General features: G+C 45.9%; 1 protein-coding gene across 3 annotated transcripts in view; it reads right to left on the minus strand.

Annotated features, from left to right (window-relative positions):
• The window catches only part of EXOC6B (exocyst complex component 6B), a 472,504-nt gene that overhangs the window by 250,807 nt on the left and 194,605 nt on the right, over positions 1–27,092 (minus strand). For all 3 annotated transcript variants that reach the window (XM_040335548.1, XM_040335549.1, XM_040335550.1), the window contains exons 7-8: positions 24,330–24,500; positions 20,085–20,153 (exon numbers count right to left, since the gene is read on the minus strand). In XM_040335548.1, the coding sequence (XP_040191482.1) occupies positions 20,085–20,153; positions 24,330–24,500 (240 nt within the window). The remainder of the gene's footprint in view (positions 1–20,084; positions 20,154–24,329; positions 24,501–27,092) is intronic.

The following is a 27,092-nucleotide window of genomic DNA, read 5'->3' on the forward strand; positions in this document are numbered from 1 at the left end:
GGGGGGGGGGAGGGAGGGAGGGGGGGGGGGGGAAGATGCCCTGTCTCACCTGGACAATTAGATGTGAGCGTGAACCATAGAAAGGAAAATTGTAGATCTAGATCGAGGATTAAAAAACAAAAAAAACGAGGATGCCAGTAATTAAATGCCTATCATACAATGTTAAGGGACTAAATAGCCCATACAAGAGACATAAGGTGTTGAAGGAACTGAAATATTATAGGGCAGATATCGCATTCCTACAAGAGACCCATCTGACAATAGGATCAAACGTTAGGATGCACTCGCCAGACTTTCCCACTTGGTATTATGGTGATACCATCTCCAAGAGGGCTAGAGGGGTCGCAATTGGGGTAGCCAAGGGTACAAGGTTTGTGCTTACAGATAGACTAATTGACCCAGAAGGGAGATTCCTCTTTTTGAGAGGAAAACTGGAGGAGGAAGACTATACCCTTGTAAACGTATATGCACCTAACATTTCCCCAGTGAAATACATTGTGGGAATTTTAGGGAAATTAAAAGACTTCAGTAGGGGAAAGATAATACTAGGAGGAAACCTAAACTTCTGTATGGATCCGAAAGTGGATAAATCACACCGGACATTAGAAACTCAGGACACACAATTAAGAAAGGCCAAAGCTAGCTTATACAGAAGTCAGCTAGTGGATACATGGAGGATTTTTAATCCTAGTCAACGAGATTATACTTTTTACTCCCAGGTGCATGGTAGCTATTCTCGGATCGACCACATCTTCGTTGATCATAGAATGCTGGAGGGTGTGGTTGAGACGAGAATAGAGCCCATGACGATCTCTGACCACGCGCCCATTAGTATTTCTATAAAAATCTCGGGCAATCAAAGGCCCTATCAAAGCTGGAGATTAAATGAGGAACTACTGATTGAGGAGAGAAGCGTAACAAGGGTCAAAAAAGAACTAGAAGAATATTTTAAGATCAATGAAACGGAGGAAATCTCGGCGGCTACCCTATGGGATGCCCATAAGGCAGTAATAAGAGGGGTCCTGATCTCCGAAGGAGCAAGGAGAAAAAAGGAAGCGATCAGCAAAAAAGTTAAATTAATAGACGAGATTTTCAGCCTAGAACAAATACACAAAAAAGAAAGTAAGCAACGAGATGTATACCTAACCCTTGTTAACAAACAAAATAAACTTAAAGATCTCATGGATCAGGATACAAGAAAAGAATTCAACTTAATAGCAGGGGAAAGATATAGGTGGGGAAATAAAACAAGCAAACATCTGGCTCGGTTGGTGAAAAAAAAAAAATCAAGGAATTACATTGACAAAATCAAAAAAAGAGATTTTTAATACAGCTTACCTGTAAAATCTTTTTCTTGGAGTACATCACGGGACACAGAGCGGCATTCATTACTATATGGGTTATATGGAGTACCTTCAGGTGTAGACACTGGCAATCTCAAACAGGAAATGCCCCTCCCTATATAACCCCCTCCCATAGGAGGAGTACCTCAGTTTTGTAGCAAGCAGTATGCCTCCCAAAATGGTCCTCAAAAAAGAGGGGTGGGAGCTCTGTGTCCCGTGATGTACTCCAAGAAAAAGATTTTACAGGTAAGCTGTATTAAAAATCTCTTTTTCTTTATCGTACATCACGGGACACAGAGCGGCATTCATTACTATATGGGATGTCCCAAAGCAATGCTTACAATGAGGGGAGGGAGAACATCTCCAAGACAAAGGATTTAATTTAGAGATATACTCAAATCATAATAAATCCAACTTAGTTGAGAAAAATAATTTTAAATTTTAAATTTAACTCAAAAAAGAGGAGCCCCCGGAATCCGAGGGTCTCAAACTGCAGCCTGCAGCACTGCCTGCCCGAAGGCAGTATCAGTATTCCTTCTTACGTCCAACTTGTAGAATTTTGTAAACGTGTGGACAGAAGACCAGGTTGCCGCCTTGCAAACTTGAGCCATAGAGATCTGGTGGTGTGCTGCCCAGGAGGCGCCCATGGCTCTAGTAGAATGAGCCTTTAATGATACTGGAGGAGGCAACCCTTTCAAGCCGTAGGCCTGAGTGATTAATTGCTTAATCCACCTAGAAATGGTGGACTTTGCAGCTGCCTGCCCCTTCTTGGGCCCATCCGGTAGAATGAACAGCACATCTGTCTTCCGGATCTTCTTTGTAGCTTTAAGATAGGCCTTCATGGCCCTGACAATATCCAAGGTATGCAGCAACCCTTCCTTTCTGGAAGTAGGTTTAGGGAAGAAGGATGGTAATACCAAATCCTGGTTCAAATGAAAACTGGATATGACCTTCGGTAGGAAGGAAGGATGAGGGCGGAGAACGACCCTGTCCTTATGAAAAACAAGATATGGTTCCTTACAGGATAAGGCCGCCAGCTCCGAAACTCTTCTTGCGGAAACTATGGCAACCAAAAATACTAACTTCCTTGTCAGTAGAACCAAAGGAATATCAGCCAACGGCTCAAACGGTTGTTTCTGTAAACTTGACAGAACAAGATTTAAATCCCACGGACAAAGCGGGGATTTAACTGGAGGTCTAATACGTAAGACCCCTTGAAGGAAGGTCTTAACCAGCGAGTGGGTGGCCAGCGGCCGCTGAAACCACACTGACAGAGCAGAAATCTGTCCTTTGATTGTGCTTAATGCCAATCCTTTATCCACTCCTAGCTGGAGAAAACTTAATACTCTATCGATGGTAAATTTGCGAGAAAGCCATCGCTTGGACTCACACCAGCCTACATAGGCCTTCCAGACCCTGTAATAAATCACCCTAGAGACCGGTTTCCTGGCTCTGATTAGGGTAGAGATTACTTTCTGAGACAGACCTCTACCCCTGAGAATCAGGGATTCAGCTTCCAGGCCGTCAAATTTAGATGCCGTAAGGCAGGGTGGAGGATCGGACCTTGCGATAGCAGGTCTGGCCGTAGAGGAAGAGTCCAAGGGTCTCCCACTACCATCCTTAAGATTAGTGAGTACCATGCCCTTCTGGGCCATGCTGGAGCTACCAGGATGACTGGTATGTGCTCCACCCGGATCCTGCGCAGCAGGCGGGGTAGTAACTGGAGCGGGGGAAACGCATAAAGAAGTTTGAACTGATGCCAAGGGCAAACCAACGCATCGGTTCCGCAGGCCATCGGATCCCTTGAGCGGGATATGAACCTGTCTAGTTTCTTGTTGAGTCTCGATGCCATGATATCCACGTCCGGCACTCCCCATCTTTGGCAGAGTGCTTGAAAGACTTGTGGATGCAGAGACCATTCCCCCGGCCATAGAGTCTGGCGGCTTAAGAAGTCCGCCTGAAAGTTGTCCACTCCTGGAATGAATATTGCCGATATGCAGGGCACATGAGCCTCTGCCCATAGGAGAATCAAGCTCACCTCTCTCTGAGCGGCTTGACTCCTGGTTCCCCCTTGGTGATTTATGTATGCCACGGCCGTGGCATTGTCTGATTGAATTCTCACCGGGAACCCCTGCAATTTTGACGTCCAAGCCCTGAGGGCTAGTCGAGCAGCTCTGAGCTCCAAGATGTTGATGGGCAACTGCTTCTCTGGCTTTGCCCAAGTACCTTGGCGAGTGCAACCATCCAAAATTGCTCCCCAGCCCGTCAGGCTGGCGTCTGTGGTCACTATCTTCCAAGCCACTGGGCTGAAAGACTTCCCCTTCAGTAGATTCTGAGGGTCTAACCACCAACACAGACTTTGTCGGACTCTTGATAAGAGCGGCAACGGGATATCCAAGGCCTGTGGCCTTCTGCTCCATGCTGACAGGATGGCTGCCTGTAGGATGCGAGTGTGGCTCTGGGCGTATGGTACCGCCTCGAATGTGGCCACCATCTTGCCTAGTAACCTCATACATAGGCGAATAGTCGGTTCTTTCTTGCTTAGAACCAGTAGGATTAATTCCTTGATGGCTTTTACCTTCCTCAGAGGTAGGAACACTCCTTGTTGTTCTGTGTCTAATCTCATGCCGAGATATTCCAACTGCCTTGTGGGCTGGAAAGCTGACTTTTCTCGATTTAGGACCCAGCCGAACCTCTCGAGGTATTGGACCGTGAGGGCCACTGCTCGCTCCAAGCCGGGAGACGAGTGGTCTATGACTAGGAGGTCGTCCAGGTATGCTAGGATCGTGACCCCTTGGATCCTTAGCTTGGCTAGGATCGGAGCTAGGACCTTCGTGAACACCCGGGGGGCCGTAGCCAACCCGAAGGGAAGCGCCACGAATTGGAAGTGACGCGAAGCCACCATGAAGCGTAGATATCTTTGATGTGGCTGATAAATTGGAACATGAAGGTAGGCATCCTTTATGTCTATGGACGCCATGAAGTCGTCCTTCTGGAGTGTGGCAGCTGCTGACCGCACGGATTCCATCCGAAATGAGCGGATCTTTAGATATGCATTTACCATCTTTAGGTCCAAAATTGGCCTGACATCTCCATTGGGGATGATGAATAGGTTGGAGTAGAAACCCAGCCCCTGTTCCAGGCTGGCCGGAATCCGAGGCGGATCGTTTGGAATCCTCGACTCCTGGAAATGAGGAGGAGGAAACCTTAGGAAATCTAATTTGTAGCCTGTGGCCACGGAAGACCGTACCCACTCGTCGGGAATGCTGGCTTCCCAAATCTCTGAAAAGAGTCGCAGCCTTCCCCCCACCTTCGTGGGTGGGGGCGCCCCTTCATAAGGTTGGCTTGGGGGCTGGTTTTGCTGGTTTGCGAAACCACTGCCTTTTGCCTCTAACAGCCTGTCCTTGTGATTTGCTGTTGAAGCCGAAGTTTGCTTTTGCAGGAGGCCGTCGATACTGCTTGGCATTAGAGGGCCCCTGCCCAGGGGAATACTGTCGTTTAAACGCAGGCCCCTGAACCTTCTTCTTAGTTGGCAAGAGAGTACTCTTGCCGTTTGAAATGGTCTGAATGTATTTATCTAGGTCTTCTCCGAAGAGTCGTCCTCCATGGAAGGGGAACCCTACCAGGAGCTTCTTGCATGGGGGCTCAGCCTCCCAGCTTTTTAACCATAAGAGTCTTCTCATATGGATAAGGGATAACGATAAACGTGACGCTTGCTGGATAGAATCCTTGATTGCGTCTACCGTAAAACATATGGCCTTAGGGACATCCGAAAATTCTTCTGCCTGCTGGGCAGGAATAAGTTTAAGCATCTGCTTAAATTGATCCGATAATGCTTGAGCGACCCCAATCGCAGCCACAGCTGGCTGTACTACTGCCCCTGCAGTAGTGAAGGAGTTCTTAAGTAGTGCTTCCAAGCGCTTATCAACTGGATCCTTGAACACCTGTATGTTTTCTACAGGGCATGTTAACGATTTGTTAACACATGAGATGGCTGCGTCCACTGCAGGAGTAGCCCATCTTTTGGAAAATTTTTCTTCCATAGGATATAGGACAGAGAACTTCTTAGGTGGTAAGAAGATCTTATCTGGCTTGTTCCAATCTTGGAACAAAACTCCCTCTAATAGAGGATGGATCGGAAACACAGCATTGCTTTGAGGCGCCCTCAGTGAGCCCAAAGCTGAAACCGTCGATACCTGGAGATCTGGTACTGGCAAGTTGAATGCCCTATGGACCAAGTCCGACAATCCTTGAATCCACCAGCTCTCCCTCAGGGAGACTGCCCCAGACTCCTCTGTATCCGGATCTTCGATCCCTGAACCTACTTGGTCCTTGTCCAAGAGGTCGTCCAATTCCCCTGAGGAAAGGACCTCCTCTTCTGAGGGTCCGCGCTCGGGCGACGGAGATCTATTCCGCTTACTGCCCCGCATAGCTGCGGCTATCATTTTACCCATGCTTTTCTGCATCTCTTTTAAAGAGGTGAGTAATACCTCCTCCGTGACCATCTTAGGGTTGGACTGACCCGCGTCAGCTCCAGCCCCAGATCCCGATGGCCCCAAGGCTCCCTGTGGGGAAAGCAGCGGCATAGCATTGTCCGAGACCTCAGACTCTCTGGGGGAATCCCCACCTCTTGTACCCTTGTTTTTTGATGCCATGGTACAATACCGAGGTACACCTGCTACTTATTGGTACCTGGGACTTATAAATAGTTAAATGCCCAAACACCTGTTTGGGGGATAAAAAAAAAAAAAAAAAATGCTTCCTCTCCCCTAGATGACACTTTTTTTTTTTTTTTTTTTTTTTTTTTTTTTTTTTTTTTTTTTTTTTTTTTTTTTTCAAATCTAGGAAAGAAAAAACATTCTGTCCCCCTGAGTAGTATTGCAAGAAAAACTATGAGATGGAAAAGAAACAGCCTATTCCTAGGCTTGAAAACAGTCTTTCTGAAGACTGCAATATTCTTTCTGGCCACTGTGTGTCCTCGGCGCCCCGTGCTTGCCGTTCTGGTCTTTCCTCCTCAGTTCCAAAGTATTGAATGAGCTATATGGAACAAACAAGGAAGGGCCGCCCCTTCCTTAAGCCACTGACCCGCCCTTCCCCCCCAGCAATCTCAAACAGGAAATGCCCCTCCCGACAGGGGGGGGGTGGGGTTGGGAGGAAGGGACCTCTCTGCTCCAGCAAACTGCAGCCTGCAGCCTGGAACCATGAGGAGGTCAGCGTTTTGCCTGCTTTGCAGGCCGTGAGGAGGAAGACTGAATGGAGCATCGCCTGGAGGCTTGCAGGTAAGCACAGCTCTCTGACACACACATATATTTTTATATAACACAGGCCCCACTCAATGCTTTTCCAACACTACAAGGGAGGTCACATCTTATGGGGAATAATACATATAGAGCCATCCTATCTTTATGATATGTGACTAGTTTGCCAGATGCAGTGCATAACTTTAGGCATGTCCCCTGTGACCCCCCAGAAAAAACCTGCTAAGAACCAAGTTCCGCAAGTTTTCCCCTCACTTACCTGCTCCATGCCGCAGGACTTTGCCAAGCAAGAGGCCCAATCTTCCCCCATCTCGGTGGGGATGTCTAGACCTTCAGGCCCTGGGTTCCTATGAAGGATCCACTGTCCTGGGCCCATATAGCACTCTGGCAACAGAAACATTAGGCACCCAAAGGTTTCTAAGTTCTGGGCCCAGGGTCCAGCTCTCTAGAAAGAAAAGCATTATGGGCTATACCCCAAGGGTTTGGGGTCCGGTTACTGACCACTTTAGCGCTGAGGCTTTTTTGGACAGAACCGGTTAGCTCACCTAATCCCAAGGATGTGGAGGCAAGCTAAACCATGACTAACACCTAAGACACTGGCGAAAAAACTGAGGTACTCCTCCTATGGGAGGGGGTTATATAGGGAGGGGCATTTCCTGTTTGAGATTGCCAGTGTCTACACCTGAAGGTACTCCATATAACCCATATAGTAATGAATGCCGCTCTGTGTCCCGTGATGTACGATAAAGAAATGATAAAGGAGAGGTTGCCCATACAACAAAAGAAATCGCCGAAACATTTAGATTATACTATGAAAAATTATACTCGGTTGAACAAAAGATTTGGCAGATAGGAGAGAAAGAAAACAAGATCACAACCTTTTTAAAAGAAGCAAGACTCCCAAAAATTAGTCAATTCGACGCAGAGGGGATGGATAGGCCAATCGCGGAGAATGAAATTAAGTTAGCATTAACAAACTCAGCCTCAGGTAAAAGCCCAGGCCCAGATGGCTTTACAGTAATGTACTACAAAAAATGTAAAGAGATACTACTACCAAGGCTATGTAAGTACTTCAACGGCCTTGGGAAGGGGTACAAATTAAGTAAGGAGGCCTCAGAAGCAATTATCACTGTCATCCCGAAGGAAGGCAAAGACCTGAAAGGATGCTCGGGGTACCGGCCAATATCCTTGCTAAACACGGATATAAAACTGTTCGCAAGGATTTTGGCCGGGAGAGTTAAGCAGGAAATGAATAAATTGGTGCATCCAGACCAGACGGGGTTCATCCAGGGGCGAGAGGGGAGAGACAATGGCGTCAGAACACTTTTGATTATCCAGAAAATGAGGATAATGGGGTCCCCAGGTCTACTCCTGTCAATAGACGCAGAAAAAGCGTTCGACAGGGTAGACTGGGGACTCATGCTCTCTACTTTAAAGGAAATGGGGTTTGGCCAGGGGATGATGAACTGGGTGGCTGCCCTATATCAGTCCCCTATGGCCAAAATTAAAATAAACGGCAGCTTCTCGCAAACATTCCAAATGAAAAATGGAACACGGCAGGGGTGTCCATTGTCACCACTGCTGTTTGTGTTGTCAATGGAACCCCTGCTAGCCAAGATTCGTAATAGCCAAAAAATAAAAGGGATCAAAATAGGAGAGGAGGAACATAAACTTGCAGCTTTTGCAGACGACGTCCTCTTCTATTTAACTGAACCCAAAACATCAATTCCAAACCTATTAAGCCTTTGCTATGAATATGGAGAAATTTCTAATTTTAAATTAAATATCACCAAAACGAAGATCATGAGCATAAATGTTAGTAAGATAGAAGAAAAATCCCTGAAAAAAAAAACATCGTTTCGACTGGGTCAGTGAACTTAAATACCTTGGGATCATGTTAGCCAAATCAATTAAAAAAACGTACGAGATAAATTTTATCCCATTGCTAAACGAAATTAAGAAAGAGACAAAAAGGGTGGAAAATAGAGCAATATCATGGATAGGACCAATCAATTATTGCAAAATGGTCATTATGCCAAAGGTCCTATATAAATTCCAGATGATCCCCATAGCCCTCCCGAGAACTCTACTCTCAGCCCTTAATAAATTAATTATGAACTTTATATGGAAGAACAAGAAACATAGGATATCTTCTCAAACATTAATGCAACCAAAAAAAAAGGGAGGACTCGCCGCTCCGGATGTTAAGAGATACTACGATGCGGTTATATTGACAAGGGTGGTGGAGTGGGCCAGACTCAATAAAGAAAAAAGATGGGTAAGTTTAGAAAATGAATTATCACAGGCAAGGTTAGATAAGATAATTTGGAACCCCCCCAAATTTAGGACACTGGACATAAACCTACACGAGATAACAAAAAAGGCACTGAAAACATGGGATATAGTATATAAAAAAATTGAGAAAGAATATAACTCACCTCTCATAGCACTGAAAAACAACGATTTTTTTGCACCGGGTAAGACACAAGTGGGGGGGCATTGGATTAAAAAAGACACGGCACAATTAAGAGACATAATGAGTGAGGGTCACATTAGAACACTGCAGGAGTTAAAACTTAATAAAAATTTAATGGAAATCAATGAGTGGAGGTATCAGCAGCTTAACCATTTTATCCAAGGTCTCCCCCACCCTTTGAGGTCAGGAGACCAGCTGTCAGACCTGGAAAAAATCTGTACCACGGAAAGATCCAAAGGTATTGTTTGAAAACTTTATAGGATCCCAATGAAGATGGGGGAGCCGGGTATACCCCCATTCATTGAAAAATGGGAAAGGGAATTGGGCACAAAGCGGGATAGGACTACAATAGAGAGAATGTTGACTCTGACCCACTCCTCCGCGGTGGATAGCCGCACGGCGGAAATGTGCTTTAAATGCATTGCCGGTTGGTATATGACACCGGATAAATTAAAACAATTTAAAGAGGGGCAGACAGGGAACTGCTGGAGGGGGTGTAGTACACTAGGAAATATGGCACACCTTTGGTGGGGATGCCCTAAGATAAAAGAGTACTGGGAAAAAATATTGGGATGCGTTGAGGAGATCACAAAGAAAAAGATAAAGATGGACCCATGGGTTGTTTTATTTCATGGGGGAGAAGAAGGTATTAAAAGGTACAGGGAATCACTGATACCGCACCTCCTGAACGCCGCCAAGAGATTAATCCCTAGAAGGTGGCAAGACCCAGACCCCCCTCTGATTTGGGAATGGATCGACGCAGTCGAAGAAACATACAAAATGGAAGAACTGAAAGAGGGTTTAGAGGGCAATAATATTTTATTAAGCACAAAATGGGAAAACTGGAGGATCTTCAAGAAAACTTGGAGCTACGCAGAAAAGCTAAGGGAAGAATTTTAAACGCTCTCCTAGAAGAATATTAGAAAGATCTACAGGTCTGAAGAAAATGTCTAAGGTGAGACAGGGGAGGGAGGGGGAGGGGTAGAGGTAAGGGGGGGTAAAAATTTTAAATGGTCAACCTTTTGGTATTTTTATTTGCTCTTTTGCAAGAGGAGGTATATATGGGTTTATATGGGTTTATTGTATATGCGCATGTTACAATAGCATATGTATAATAAAAAAAAAAAAAAAAAATCATAACAAAAAGGAAATAAATAAATAAATAAATAATATATTAATTAAAAAAAAAAAAGAAAAAGAGAAACCCTTATAAAGAAAAGCGACACTAATGATGCAAAACCAAAATAGAGATGCAATGGGCTGGTACGTAGAACATGAGCATATATCCGCACTCTATGAGGTAGAGTCTGAAGTGATTAAGAAAAAAAAAAAAAAAAAAGAAATGTAGCCACTAGACCAAACTTAAACAAAAAGGCCAGATTACTGACCTTTGGCCTTCAGGAGGGCCAGGCGATGGCCATTGGTAGTACAAAAAATCCGGACGTCAGTGGGAAAAATAGCGCCCCATCGTTGGTGTTAGTGGAAGGATTGGTGATCCACCATTGGGAGGAATTTTGCCCCATCAAATGCGTCTATTAGAGGAATTATGAAATCGTGCCCCATCACTGGTGACAGTCGAAGGCATTGTGCCCCATCACTGGTGGCAGTCGGAGGCATTGTGCCCCATCACTGGTGGCAGTCGGAGGCATTGTGCCCCCATCACTGGTGGCAGTCAGAGGCATTGTGCCCCCATCACTGGTGGCAGTCAGAGGCATTGTGCCCCCATCACTGGTGGCAGTCAGAGGCATTGTGCCCCCATCACTGGTGGCAGTCAGAGGCATTGTGCCCCCATCACTGGTGGCAGTCGGAGGCATTGTGCCCCCATCACTGGTGGCAGTCGGAGGCATTGTGCCCCCATCACTGGTGGCAGTCGGAGGCATTGTGCCCCCATCACTGGTGGCAGTCGGAGGCATTGTGCCCCCATCACTGGTGGCAGTCGGAGGCATTGTGCCCCCATCACTGGTGGCAGTCGGAGGCATTGTGCCCCCATCACTGGTGGCAGTCGGAGGCATTGTGCCCCATCATTGGATGAAATAGTGCTCCTAGGGCTGGATAAAAGCATGCAAAGGGCTGCCGCTTAGAAAATGCTGGATGTCTCCTGGTCAGGAAAGAAGGCGGTGCTCTATCAGACTTGCTGCATCTTAGTGAGAAGCTCACAGTGTGCAGAGAAATCAGAGGAAGCTATTTCAGTCCAGGAGAGGAGCCGGTACAACTGTGCAAGACTGAAGGGAAGACCAGAGGTTTGATTGACTTCTTTCTATTGTTTAGGGGAAGCGTGGCACCATCATCTATGGAGTTTCATAAGAGAGGGCGTTCTATTGGGGAGATCCCAACTTCAAAGTCATGGAGAAAAAAATAAAATAATACAGAATTGAACATACGTAATTACGTACTGTTCAAAAACAAAAGAGTGTCCGGATCTGGGTGCTTATTTTGGTAGATTGTTTTTTTTGTTTTTACATGGTGTTAATCTTTAGCACATGGTTTTCTATAAAAGAAATCGAAACAAAATAATAGATGTCATGACACCCGAGTGACGAGTCTTCCAGGCATTCAAAGTGACTCATGTTTGCGTCATCAATGAGTGAAATCGCCAAAGATGGGCGTTTCTACAACGAATGTTCCACATAGGAGACAGGTGAATGGCAGTGCTGGGGGCCGGGGATCGGCACAGCCTGGTGATTCACCTAAAAAACTACCACCGGCGGGTCTCAGCTGACTGACAGCTCTACTGGTCTGAGGACAAGGTAGGGAAAGAGGCAGAACCCTAGAAAATCATTTCACCTCGCTCTGGGCTGGTCAGATATGAAGGTAAATACATTTTTCCATTAGCTCCGTTAGAGAGGAATTCCAGCTATGGATATCTTATACATAGTTACATTGGTCCCAGGTATGGTATATACATTAGTTACACTGGTCCAATCACCGTGTATATAAACCATACCTGGGACCAATCAATATATATATATATATATTGATCGATCAAAATAATTAAAGATTAATCGATGAATTAATAGTTAATTTCCACAGCCTATATATTATATATATATATATATATTATATTATATTATATTATATTATATTATATTATAATATATATATATATATATATATATATATATATATATATATATATATATATATATATATATAGTTGTCCCGATAGCACTTTTTTAGGACTGAGTACAAGTACCGATACTTTTTTTTTAAATGTGTCCCCAAATGCAGCCATGTCCCCCCCATATATGCAGCCATGTCCCCCTTACCGTACATGCTGCCGCGCCGTGCCGCCGCTTTGGTTAATACGGGCGGGGAACATTACAGCTTTCATTTGAATAGCTGTAGTCTTTCGCGCCGCGCTGCGTATAGACACTCCCCCTTGCTCGGGATTGGACAGTTCACCCGAGCAAGGGGGAGTGTCTATATGCGGCGCGGCGGGAAACACTACAGCTATTTAAATGAAAGCTGTGTTGTTCCCCGCCCGTATTAACCAAGCGGGGATGCGGCGTAGCGCGTCGGCGGGGGGGGGGTTGGGGGTTGAGTATTCTATTTCGGTATCGGGTGTATTTGCGGGAGTAATATATATATACACACACACACACACACACACACACACACAGTGCCTTGCGAAAGTATTCTGCCCCCTTGAACTTTGCGACCTTTTGCCACATTTCAGGCTTCAAACATAAAGATATAAAACTAATTTTTTTTGAAGAATCAACAACAAGTGGGACACAATCATGAAGTGGAACGAAATTTATTGAATATTTCAAACTTTTTTAACAAATAAAAAACTGAAAAATTGGGCGTGCAAAATTATTCAGCCCCCTTAAGTTAATACTTTGTAGCGCCACCTTTTGCTGCGATTACAGCTGTAAGTCGCTTGGGGTATGTCTCTATCAGTTTTGCACATCGAGAGACTGAAATTTTTGCCCATTCCTCCTTGCAAAACCGCTCGAGCTCAGTGAGGTTGGATGGAGAGCGTTTGTGAACAGCAGTTTTCAGTTCTTTCCACAGATTCTCGATTGGATTCAGGTCTGGACTTTGACTTGGCCATTCTAACACCTGGATATGTTTATTTGTGAACCATTCTATTGTAGATTTTGCTTTATGTTTTGGATCATTGTCTTGTTGGAAGACAAATCTCCGTCCCAGTCTCAGGTCTTTTGCAGACTCCATCAGGTTTTCTTCCAGAATGGTCCTGTATTTGGCTCCATCCATCTTCCCATCAATTTTAACCATCTTCCCTGTCCCTGCTGAAGAAAAGCAGGCCCAAACCATGATGCTGCCACCACCATGTTTCACAGTGGGGATCGTGTGTTCAGGGTGATGAGCTGTGTTGCTTTTACGCCAAACATAACGTTTTGCATTGTTGCCAAAAAGTTTGATTTTGGTTTCATCTGACCAGAGCACCTTCAACATGTTTGGTGTGTCTCCCAGGTGGCTTGTGGCAAACTTTAAATGACACTTTTTATGGCTATCTTTAAGAAATGGCTTTCTTCTTGCCACTCTTAGGGTGCTTCGGACCTTCCGCTTACGAGCCTGCTCTCACCCAGACCTGGCAGTCAGAAGCTAGGCAGACGCTCCATACCTGTGCTGCTGCACAAGGAACAGCTCCTAGGAACCAGGAACCAGCTCTTTTCTCTCCTCGTGGACTCCATCTTTCTCCGCAGGTAAGACCCTGTCTCTCAGGGCCTGCCATCCTGGGGAATCACTGACGGCTGTCCTTCTCAGGGCAGCCGTCACACAGACCCCACACTGCGGCTCTCTGCCCTGTCTTTCGCCCGGCATCGCCGCCCGCACGGTCACCCACGATTGTGGTGGCCCCCAGACACCCCCCCTGGGTGTATTTTCGGCGCTTTTCGGAGTTTCTACACGCCCGCCTACTCCTTTTCGCGGCCGCCGCGCCTCAGGAAAGTCCGCGGCTTCAGCCGCGGCCTACCGGCGCGCCGACCGTTTCTCTCTGCACTTGCTACCAATAGTGCAGATCGCTCTGGATTATCGCTCCCGCACCCCTAGAGGTCCCCTCCACCCCCTGTTCAGCAATCAGATCGGTAGAATTACTTTTTGCCTAGCTGACTGCCCCCCCAGCCTGGGTCCTGTGTTTTTGCCTGGCGGCCATCTTGGTACACCCCAGCAGCAGTGACACCCAGCATCCCCCCTTTTCCCCTCCATAGGCCAACAGTCTTTGATCCAGGGTTTGAGCCGATCGCCTTTAGGGATCAGGAAGGAATTTTTTTCCCTGCCGCAGCACATTGGCTAGCTTGCCCAGGGTTTTTTTGCCTTCCTCTGGACCAAAAATTGCAGAGAGCGAGGATTCTGCGAATCCTCTCTCACCCAACACCCGCACCCCCGCCCACGGTGACTGGCAACAATGGTTAAATTGCGATACTCTGCAGAAACCATTTGGGGTCTGAGACAATTCGCAACAATATTACCTGCCGTCACCACAAAAGCCTTAAAAACAGATCAACTCTTGAGGGTCGATCGTCGATCGATCATCAAAAATTTCAACCATTCAACACAGCTCAAGCACATATCATGTGCGTTGCTTAATACTAGATCGGCAGTAAAACACTGATCAGAAATCCATGATTTCTTACTACTAAACGATCTAGACTGCCTCTTTATTACAGAAAGTTGGCTTTCAGACGACTGCAACACCATTCTCGGAGAACTGGTACCAGCAAATTATCGCATCTTAACGGAAAATAGAATAGGGCAAAGAGGAGGAGGCCTGGCGGTGATTCATAAGTCTCATATTGCAATCACTAAACCGGTCCTTCAAAATCCTCTACCCTTTATGGAAACCCTTACGCTTCAACTTCAATCTCATTCCCAGGAGACCGTTCACATTCTCCTCTGCTATAGGCCCCCTGGGCCTAAATCGCAGTTGCTACCAGCATTAACGGAGTTCATATCCACTTACTCCCTTAACAGCAATCATCTTTTGCTGCTCGGGGATTTCAATCTGTGGGCCAACTCCTCACAGGACCCCATCGCGGATGCCTGCATCGACCACCTGGAAGGGTTAGGACTACAGCAACTTATATGCGGACCCACGCATGCTTCAGGTCACACACTCGACCTTATTTTCAGACAAAATCTGAAAATAAACATTTTGGGTAATGAACCTTTGCCATGGACAGACCACCATGCAATTAGCTTCATAATTCCCAGAATTCCACTAGTTATAAAAGCACCCAAGCCGGTGACAATACACTGGGCTAGATCTCAGAAGAAGCTCCACTCGGAACTCTTCAAATCTACCCTGGGAAACCGAATTGGGGCTATTCCTCCTCAGCTAGCAGCCTCAGATACACTGGAGGCCATAAATGCAGCTCTGCTACAGTCAGCCGACTTAGCAGCACCAAAGCGCAAAGTCCGCAGCCGGGAAAAAAAGTCCAGCTGGTTCAATAACCAGCTGTCGCTACTGAAGCAAGAGCGCAGAAGGGCGGAAGCCGCCTGGAAAAGAAGTCCTTCAGAAGACCGCCTCAACTTCTACAAAGCAGTAACAACACGATATCACAAAGAAATTTTCAAAGCCAAAAAACATCACTTTTCCATGGTGATTAACAGCGCAGTGAATCGCCCACGAGAACTCTTCAGGATGGTCACCCAGACCATGAATCCGGGATGTCTTGAAGTCCCCACTTCAGACACCCAAGAGTTCTGTAATGAACTATCGGATTTCTTCATCAACAAAATTGAAAAAATTCGGGTAAGTATTCTGCAAAACAATACTCCACTCAGCCCCCTCTTCAATCAACTACAAAACACCGACAGAAATCCTCTACAATCAACTAAGTTCATTCTGGAACCAATCTCCGTCAATACCACCAAAAATATCATTGGTGCGTTGCGGAACAGCACAGCACCCAATGACATCATTCCCACCAAGCTACTGAAGGAATGTGCCGACATCCTGGCGCCTCCAATCACACAGCTTATAAATCAGTCATTTAAAGAAGGCATAGTGCCTTCCCTGCTGAAAGAGGGCACAATCCTGCCGATCTTGAAAAAACCTAATTTGGATCCTATGGACCCAACTCATCGCCGTCCCATAACAGCTCTAAATGCTCTGTCCAAGATAATGGAGAAAGTGGTGGTAAAACAGCTGCAACAGCATCTGGATACCCACAACCTACTTGATCCATTTCAATCCGGTTTCCGCCCCGGACACGGGACAGAAACGGCCTTACTGAAAATATGGGACGATGCGCTCGAGGCCGCAGACGAAGGAGAATCTTGTCTCCTGGTTCTGCTGGACCTAAGCGCAGCCTTCGACACAGTAGACCATAAATTGTTACTGAGACGACTAACAGAAGTCGCCGGAGTCACAGAAGATGCTTTACCATGGTTCTCCTCTTTTCTCGGAAACCGATCACAAACAGTGAAACTGGGATCTTTCACGTCAGAAAAACGCACGGTGCCATGTGGGGTCCCCCAAGGATCCCCCCTTTCACCGGTGCTGTTTAATATCTATCTTCGTCCTCTCTTTGATATTATCAGTAGCCAAGAACTACTCTATCACTCTTATGCAGACGACACGCAACTGTATTTTCGCATCTGCCACAAAAAGGATCATCATCTCAGATTAGAGAAATGTCTCTCTTCAATAGAAAACTGGATGACTAAGAGTTATCTTAAACTCAATAGCGCTAAAACAGAACTCTTTATGTTTGATGCCAGTCGGAAGAGTCAACTGGCAACAAACTGGACACCGCCGCCCATTCTGGGACAAATCATCTCCCCTAGCTCCAAAGTCAAAAGTCTAGGAGTCACGTTTGACACCTTCATGACAATGGACGCACAAATAGGGTCAGTAGTCAGCGGATCGCACCATCTGATGCGCCTACTACGCAGACTTATTCCATTTATCCCCAAAGAAGACGTAGCAGTCGTGGTAGGAACAATCGTGAATTCCAGACTGGACTATGCAAATGCCCTTTACTTCGGGCTCCCCAAGTACCAAATTGCTCGTCTACAAGTCGTACAGAATACGGCCGCAAGACTTGTGACTGGGAAAAAATCATGGGAATCAATCTCACCTTCACTGAGAACCCTTCACTGGTTGCCAGTGAAAGACAGAATTGCATTCAAAGCACTCTGCCTGACACAAGTGCATCCATGGGAAGGCTCCAAGATATCTATGCGACAAGATCAAACCGCACAATTGCAACCGCATTCTGCGATCCACCGACCAAAATCTGGTCAAGGTTCCAAAAACCAAATACAAGTCCAAAGGAGAAAGAAGGTTTGCGTTCCAAGGCCCCAGGCTTTGGAATGCTTTACCAACCAGCATTCGGTTGGAGCAAAACCACCTGTCCTTCAGAAAGCAGATCAAAACCCTGCTTTTCTGATGGCATGAGACACAAACAACCAGCGCCCAGAGGCGATTCAGTTCGCATGTGCCGCGATATATAAGTTTTTCATTCATTCACTCTTCCATAAAGGCCAGATTTGTGCAGTATACAGGGACTGATTGTTGTCCTATGGACAGAGTCTCCCACCTCCGCTGTAGATCTCTGCAGTTCATCCAGAGTGAGCATGGGCCTCTTGGCTGCATCTCTGATCAGTCTTCTCCTTGTATGAGCTGAAAGTTTAGAGGGTTTTCGTAGATTTGCAGTGGTCTGATACTCCTTCCATTTCAATATTATCGCTTGCACAGTGCTCCTTGGGATGTTTAAAGCTTGGGAAATCTTTTTGTATCCAAATCCGGCTTTAAACTTCTCCACAACAGTATCTCGGACCTGCCTGGTGTGTTCCTTGTTCTTCATGATGCTCTCTGCGCTTTAAACGGACCTCTGAGACTATCACAGTGCAGGTGCATTTATACAGAGACTTGATTACACACAGGTGGATTCTATTTATCATCATTAGTCATTTAGGTCAACATTGGATCATTCAGAGATCCTCACTGAACTTCGAGAGAGTTTGCTGCACTGAAAGTAAAGGGGCTGAATAATTTTGCACGCCCAATTTTTCAGTTTTTTATTTGTTAAAAAAGTTTGAAATATCCAATAAATTTCGTTCCACTTCACGATTGTGTCCCACTTGTTGTTGATTCTTCAAAAAAAAATTACAGTTTTATATCTTTATGTTTGAAGCCTGAAATGTGGCAAAAGGTCGCAAAGTTCAAGGGGGCCGAATACTTTCGCAAGGCACTATATATATATATATACACACACACATACCATACCTGGGATTAGGGTTGAGCCCGATGTTCGAGTCGAATGTAAGTTAGACTTGAACATCGGGTGTTCGCCTGTTTGCGGAACAGCGAACAATTTGGGGTGTTCGCGGCAAATTCGAAAAGCCGCAGAACACCCTTTAAAAGTCTTTTGGAGAAATCAAAAGTGCTAATTTTAAAGGCTTTTATGCAAGTTATTGTCATAAAAAGTGTTTGGGGGCCAGAGTCCTGCCCCAGGGGACATGTATCAATGCAAAAAAAAAGTTTTAAAAACTGAAGTTTTTTCGGGAGCAGTGATTTTAATAATGCTAAAAGTGAAACAATTAAAGTGAAATATTCCTTTCAATTTCGTACCTGGGGGGTGTGTATAGTATGCCTGTAAAGTGGTGCATTTTTCTCATATTTAGAACAGTCCCTGCAATAAAATGACATTTCTAAAAGAAAAGGGTCATTTAAAACTACTCGCGGCTATAATGAATTGTCGGTCCCGGCAATACAGATATAAGTCATTGAATAAAAAACAGCACAGGTTCCCCCCCAGTCCATTACCAGGCCCTTTGGGTCTGGTATGAATATTAAGGGGAACGTGACTTTGTCCAGTCATGTCTTCATTTAAAGTCCCAAACTTTCCCAACCCCCCACCCCCTCTTGGTTTTGGGATATACTAACTGTATAATACCACCCCCTTCTTACTAGTCTTTCTGGAAGCTGAGGGGTATCCAGAACCGCTGATAGAAACAGGCTTTTTCAAATCTCACTGTGCCATTACATTACATTCCTCACTGTGCCATTACATTACATTCCTCACTGTGCCATTACTTGCCCCCTCTCTGTGCCATTACTTGCCCCCTCTCTGTGCCTGAACTTGCCCCCTCGCTGTGCCTGAACTTGCCCCCTCGCTGTGCCTGAACTTGCCCCCTCGCTGTGCCTGAACTTGCCCCCTCGCTGTGCCTGAACTTGCCCCCTCGCTGTGCCTGAACTTGCCCCCTCGCTGTGCCTGAACTTGCCCCCTCGCTGTGCCTGAACTTGCCCCCTCGCTGTGCCTGAACTTGCCCCCTAGCTGTGCCTGAACTTGCCCCCTAGCTGTGCCTGAACTTGCCCCCTAGCTGTGCCTGAACTTGCCCCCTCTCTGTGCCTGAACTTGCCCCCTCTCTGTGCCTGAACTTGCCCCCTCTCTGTGCCTGAACTTGTCCCCTCTCTGTGCCTGAACTTGCCCCCTCTCTGTGCCTGAACTTGCCCCCTCTCTGTGCCTGAACTTGCCACCCAGTGCAATCACTGCAAACAGTGACATCACTCACTTTTTTTCTGAATAGCAGGCGGTGACATTCTCCGTGCTGCGAGCGTCAATGATTTAAAAGACGCTCCTTCTCCTCAGAGTGTTCTGTGATAGGCGGAACACAAATCTTCCCAGCAGCGCCTCTGTTCTGTGTTCCGCCTATCACAGACGTCTTCTCATCTCGTCCGAGGATGAGAAGGCATCTGTGATAGGAGGAACACAGAACAGAGGCGCTGCTGGGAAGATTTGTGTTCCGCCTATCACAGAACACTCTGAGGAGAAGGAGCGTCTTTTAAATCATTGACGCTCGCAGCACGGAGACCGTCCCCGGCGTATAAGACAACCCCCGACTTTGGATGCATGTTTTTGCATCCAGAAAGTCGTCTTATACGCCGGAAAATACGGTAACAAGTTAATATATAAGTGATGGTCAGATGTCCACAAACGTTTGCCCATTTAGTGTATATAAGAGGGACGGGCACCATGATCTCATCTGCTGTTGGATTTCTATAGTCCAGTATGAAGAGTGAACACTCACCAGCACGGTGTAGATGTGTAGGCAGCGATATACCGGAGCAAAGTCCACCAAGTCCTTTGTGCCCAGGGCCTGAAAGTCAGAAGGGACAGCCGTTACAGAAGAATATCAAGTAATACCAAAGCACAATGCGATTTCCCTGTGGCTGCATTTTAAAAAAGGTGAATGCCTGTGTAAACGCAAAAAGCCGCTTGGGTGTGAAAAAAGGCCTTTCGGCGTTACGGCTTAGGGAGTTATTTAGTGGTGATTAGAGTAAACTTATGCTTTGTACACACGATCGGTTGGTCTGATGAAAACCGAACAATGGACCGGTTTCATCGGACGAACCGATCGTGTGTGGGCCCCTTCAGTTTTTTTCCCCCCATCGGTGAAAAAAAATAGAACCGTTTTTAAAATTTTTGTATATCGGATATCTGATGAAAAAATCCATAGGTTCATTTTCATCAGACGAATCGATCGGGTGTACAGGGCATAAGGGTTAATAAGGGGATACATGGCACCGCATACTAGCTCATTGTGATTGGCCGAAGCCGTGATTACGTCACTCCCGCACATGCACGCGGGACCTGTCAGTGACGGCATAATCGCCTTCACTAACGGCACGCTCAGTGCGCATGCGCCGTAGACGTCGGTGCCCGTCTTTTCTGCAAATATCTCCTAAACCGTGCAGGTTTAGGAGATATATCTTGCACCTACAGGTAGGTCTTAATCTAGGCTTACCTGTAGGTTAAAGTGGTCTGTAAGGGTTTACAACCACTTAAAGACCGCCTCCTGCACATTTACGTTGGCAGAATGGCACGGCTGGGCACAAGCACGTATAGGTACGTCCTGTGCTAGTACCCAGCCGTGAGTCGCGGGCGTGCCGTGACCGGGACCGCGTGAACCGCGGACCCGATCGCCGCTGGAGTCCCGCGATCGCTCCCCGGAGCTGAAGAACGGGGAGAGTTGTATGTAAACACGGCTTCCACGTTCTTCACTGTGACGGCGTCATCGATCCTGTGTTCCCTTTTATAGGGATACACAATCGATGACGTCACACCTACAGCCACACCCCCCTACAGTTGTAAACACACATGAGGTCACACATAACCCCATTTATAACACAATTTTTAAATAGCGCGACTCCTTAATTTTACCATGTTTGTTTGGTGCTGTATGGCACACTTGAGACGCAGCTGATGTATGCACTATAAGTTTTGGGTATGCGCAATAATTTTTTCCTTTTTTGATAACCCCATCAGTGCCCCCTGTTGGTTAACTCCCAAACTGCAATTGTCATTTTCACAATAAACAATGCATTTTAAATGCATTTTTTGCTGTGAAAATGACAATGGTCCCAAAAATGTGTCAAAATTGTCCGAAGTGTCCGCCATAATGTCGCAGTCATGAAAAAAAATCGCTGATCGCCGCCATTAGTAGTAAATACATTTTTTTTTTATAAAAATGCAATAAAACTATCCCCTATTTTGTAAACGCTGTAAATTTTGCGCAAACCAACCAATAAACGCTTATTGCGATTTTTTTTTTACCAAAAATATGTAGAAGAATACGTATCGGCCTGAACTGAGGAAAAAAAAGTTTTTTTTTTTTATAGATTTTTGGGGGATATTTATTATAACAAAAAGTAAAAAATATTGCATTTTTTTAAAAATTGACGCTTTATTTTTGTTTATAGCGCAAAAAAATTAAAACCGCAGAGGTGATCAAATACCACCAAAAGAAAGCTCTATTTGTGGGAAAAAAAGGACGCCAATTTTGTTTGGGAGCCACGCCGCACGACCGCGCAATTGTCTGGTAAAGCGACGCAGTGCCGAATCGCTAAACCTGGCCGGGTCCTTCAGCCGCCTAAAGGTCCGGGTCATAAGTGGTTAAAGTGGCAATCAGCGTCTCCAATAGGATCTATGATCAACATTTACAAATGGGTACGGAATGGGACTTTAGAAGCTTCAACTAAGCTTGCTGGCAATCCTGCACTACTTTATCAAAGCTCGCTGTTCACACCGCTCTTCTATAAATTGAAACCCGTGTGAAACAGGCCTTAGAGGGCAGGGACTGATGTGCCCAATAAGCACTTTTCCCAACTCAAACAAAAATACCCAGAACTGCTTCATTTCCATGGACGTTTTTGGATGTTTTTACAGCCACTTTTCTGAGTTTTTTTTTAAGCTTAAAAACAGCCTTCCATGTTAGTCTATGGCCTCATGCCCACCATGACGTTTAGCTGTAGATGGCTGAGCCGTTTTTAACCACTTGAGACCTGCGCTATAGACAAAAGACGTCCACAGCGCGGCTCTCAAGTGCCGAGTGGACGTCTTTAGACGTCCTTTTATTGGCATTACCCGCGCGCCACTGGGGGGCGCGCAGCGGGTAAACACTGTCCCGGCGCATCGCCAAAGAGCCGATGCGTGTACCTGGCGGCCGTGATGTCCCCCGGGTACACGCGATCGTCGGGAACACAGCAGGGACGTGGAGCTCTGTGTGTAATGATGGGGTGTAAACACAGAGCTCCACGTGCTGTCAGAGGAGAGGAGACCGATCTGTGTCTCTTGTACATAGGGACACAGCATCGGTCACCTCCCCCAGTCACCCCCCACACAGTTAGAACACACCCAGGGAATACATTTAACCCCTTCCTCACCCCCTAGTGTTAACCCCTTCACTGCCAGTCACATTTATACAGTAATTAGTGCATTTTTATAGCACTGATCGCAGTATAAATGTGAATGGTCCCAAATTTGTGTCAAAAGTGTCCGATACGTCCACCGCAATATCGCGGTCTCAATAAAAATCGCAGATCGCCGCCATTACTAGTAAAAAAATAAATAAAAAAAAACATAATTCTGTTCCCCATTTTGTAAGCGCTATAACTTTTGCGCAAACCAGTCGCTTATTGCGTTTTTTTGTTTTTTTTTTTTACAAAAATACGTCGAAAAATACGTATCGGTTTTAACTGAGAAAAAAATATAGTTTTTAAAAAAAAAATTGGGATATTTATTATAGCAATATATATATATTTTTTTAAATTGTCGCTCTTTTTTGTTTGTAGCGCAAAAAATAAAAACCGCAGAGGTGATCAAATACTAGGGTTGTCCCGATACCACTTTTTTAGGACCGAGTACAAGTACCGATACTTTTTTTCAAGTAGTCGCCGATACCGAATACCGATACTTTTTTTAAATGTGTCCCCAAATGCAGCCATGTCCCCCCCATGTGCAGCCATGTCCCTCTAGCCATGTCCCTCACATATGCAGCCATGTCCCTCTAGCCATGTCCCTCACATATGCAGCCATGTCCCTCTAGCCATGTCCCTCACATATGCAGCCATGTCCCTCACATATGCAGCCATGTCCCTCTAGCCATGTCCCTCACATATGCAGCCATGTCCCTCACATATGCAGCCATGTCCCTCACATATGCAGCCATGTCCCTCTAGCCATGTCCCTCACATATGCAGCCATGTCCCTCACATATGCAGCCATGTCCCTCACATATGCAGCCATGTCCCTCTAGCCATGTCCCTCACATATGCAGCCATGTCCCTCTAGCCATGTCCCTCACATATGCAGCCATGTCCCTCTAGCCATGTCCCTCACATATGCAGCCATGTCCCTCTAGCCATGTCCCGCGATGCGGCGGCAGCAGCGGGGGGGGGGAAGTATTCTATTTAGGTATCGGGGGTATTAGCGCGAGTACGAGTACTCCCACAAATACTCGGTATCGGTCCCGATACCGATACTGGTATCGGTATCTGGACAACCCTATCAAATACCACCAAAATAAAGCTCTATTTGTGGGGAAAAAAGGACGTCAATTTTGTTTGGGAGCCACGTCGCACGACCGCGCAAATGTCAGTTAAAGCGACGCAGTGCCGGAAGCTGAAATTTCGCCTGGGCACGAAAGGGGGTTTATGTGCCCTGTAAGCAAGTGGTTAAGCTGCAAAAAAAAAACCAAGACCAGTGCGTTCTGAAGCTCCAGCCTTAGAGCTGTAAAAACGCCAGACGTTAAAAAACGCTAAAAACCCGCTAAAAAACGTGCAAAAACGCTAAAACCGCTACCACTGCATTTTTGAGCTCCAGCTAAAAAAACAAATAAAAAAACAACATTGACAGGCGTTTTTAAGCTGTAAAAAAGGCAAAAAAAAGTGGCTGTAAAAACGTCCATGGAAATCAAGCCCAATAATCATCTTGGTCCTGGCTGACGTTTCTCGCGGTCACACACACGTTATTGATGAAGATAATACGGCGTTACCTCCTCTTCCTCATCTTCATCCTCCACGTCCAGGATCCCGGAGTCCTGTTCCGACATGGGGCTGGTGCCGTTCACCTCCGGGCTGGGGCACAGGTCTCTCTTATACCTCTTCCCCAGGCCTCCTCTGCACTGCACAGACAGGAGGTTGTCCATACTCCTCTGCTGCTGAGCCTAGAGAAAGACAGACATGAATGATAGAACACGGCCATGCTGTATAGACTGCAACACACAAGATTACATGATAACACTAAACTCCCATCAAATACATACATAGGGGTTATGGCAATATAGGAGCTGGCACTCCTATCAATGTATTTTTTATCACAGGTACTTGCATAGCGCCAACCAGGGCTCGACAAATCCCGGTCGCCAGGTTGACTAGAAATAGGGTCCTGGCGACCCTATTTGAGCTGGCGTCATCTGGTGCTGAGCCGTTGGTATTACAAGTTATTACCACCAGATGTGTAAGCTGGAGCCATCTGGTGGTGGCCGTTGGTATTACAAGTTAAGCATTACAAGTTAAACAGCAATTCTAATGTCATTTTTCACTATTTTCACTGCCATCTTCTTCCCTCTAATTAGAACCCCCAAACATTATATATATTTTTTATCCTAACACCCTAGAGAATAAAATGGCGATCGTTGCAATACTTTCTGTCACGCCGTATTTGCGCAGCGGTCTTACAAGCGCACTTTTTTGGGAAAAAATTACACTTTTTTTAATTAAAAAATAAGACAACAGTAAAGTTATCCCCATTTTTTTTTTTATATTATGAAAGATAATGTTACGCCGAGTAAATTCATACCCAACATGTCACGCTTCAAAATTACGTCCGCTCGTGGAATGGCGACAAACTTTTACCCTTTAAAATCTCCATAGGCTACGTTTAAAAAATTCTACAGGTTGCATGTTTTGAGTTACAGAGGAGGTCTAGGGCTAGAATTATTGCTCTCGCTCTACCAATCGCGGCGATACCTCACATGTGTGGTTTGAACACCGTTTACATATGCGGGCGCTGCTCACGTATGTGTTCGCTTCTGTGCGCAAGCTCGTCGGGACGGGGCGCGTTTTCTGGCTCCTAACTTTTTTAGCTGGCTCCTAGATTCCAAGCAAATTTGTCAACCCCTGGCGCCGACAATATATACAGTACATGTTTACCCTTCGTCGGGTTGATTGATAATAAATTATTTCAGCCCAACACTAACCATGAGTGAAAGAAAAGTTATTGTGTCATCATTCATATTCTCTGAAAAATGGTCAAGAAATCATAAATTCTGCCAGGGTATGTAAACTTATGAGCGAGCGTGTGCGCGCACAAACACACAGTGTCTCACAAAAATGAGTACACCCCTCACATTTCTGTAAATATTTTCTTCTATCTTTCATGTGACAACACTGAAGAAATGACACTTTGCTACAATGTTGTGTAGTGAGTGTACAGCTTGTATAACAGTGTAAATTTGCCGTCCCCTCAAAATAACTCAACACACAGCCATTAATGTCTAAACCGCTGGAAACAAAAGTGAGTACACCCCTAAGTGAAAATGTCCAAATTGGGCCCAATTAGCCATTTTCCCTCCCCGGTGTCATGTGACTCGTTAGTGTTACAAGATCTCAGGTGTGAATGGGGAGCAGGTGGGTTATATTTGGTGTTATCGCTCTCACTCTCTCATACTGGTCACTGGAAGTTCAACATGACACTTCATGGCAAAGAACTCTCTGAGGATCTGAAAAAATAATTGTTGCTCTACATAAAGATGGCCTAGGCTATAAGAAGATTGCCAAGACCCTGAAACTGAGCTGCAGCACGGTGGCGAAGACCATACAGCGGTATAACAGGACGGGTCCCACTCAGAACAGGCTTTGCCATGGTCCACCAAAGAAGTTGAGTGCACGTGCTCAGCATCATATCCAGAGATTGTCTTTGGGAAATAGACGTATGAGTGCTGCCAGCATTGCTGCAGAGGTTGAATGGGTGGGGGGTCAGCCTGTCAGTGCTCAGACCATACTCAGCACACTGCATTAAATTGGTCTGCATGGCTGTTATCCCAGAAGGAAGCCTCTTCTAAAGATGATGCACAAGAAAGCCCGCAAATGGTTTGCTGAAGACAAGCAGACTAAGGACATGGATTACTGGAACCATGTGGTCTGATCAGACCAAGATACATTTATTTGGTGTCAGATGGTGTCAAGCGTGTGTGGCGGCAACCAGGTGAGGAGAACAAAGACAAGTGTATCTTGCCTACAGTCAAGCATGGTGGTGGGAGTGTCATGGTCTGGGGCTGCATGAGTGCTGCCGGCACTGGAGAGCTACAGATCATTGAGGAAACCATGAATGCCAACATGTACTGTGACATACTGAAGCAGAACATGATCCTCTCCCTTCAGAGACTGGACTGCAGGGCAGTATTCCAACAAGATAACGACCCCAAACACACCTCCAAGACGACCACTGCCTTTCTAAAAGAAGCTGAGGGTAAAGGTGATGGACTGGCCAAGCATGTTCCCAGACCTAAACCCTATTGAGCATCTGTGGGACATCCTGAAACGGAAGGTGGAGGAGCGCAAGGTCTCTAACATCCACCAGCTCTGTGATGTCATCATGGAGGAGTAGAAGAGGACTCCAGTGACAACCTGTGAAGCTCTGGTGATCTCCATGCCCAAGAGAGTTAAAGGGTTTGTAAAGGAATTTTTTTCCCCCTAAATAGCTTCCTTTACCTTAGTGCAGTCCTCCTTCACTTACCTCATCCTTCCATTTTGCT

Source organism: Rana temporaria, chromosome 1, assembly GCF_905171775.1.
Source record: "Rana temporaria chromosome 1, aRanTem1.1, whole genome shotgun sequence".
Classification (NCBI taxonomy): domain Eukaryota; kingdom Metazoa; phylum Chordata; class Amphibia; order Anura; family Ranidae; genus Rana; species Rana temporaria.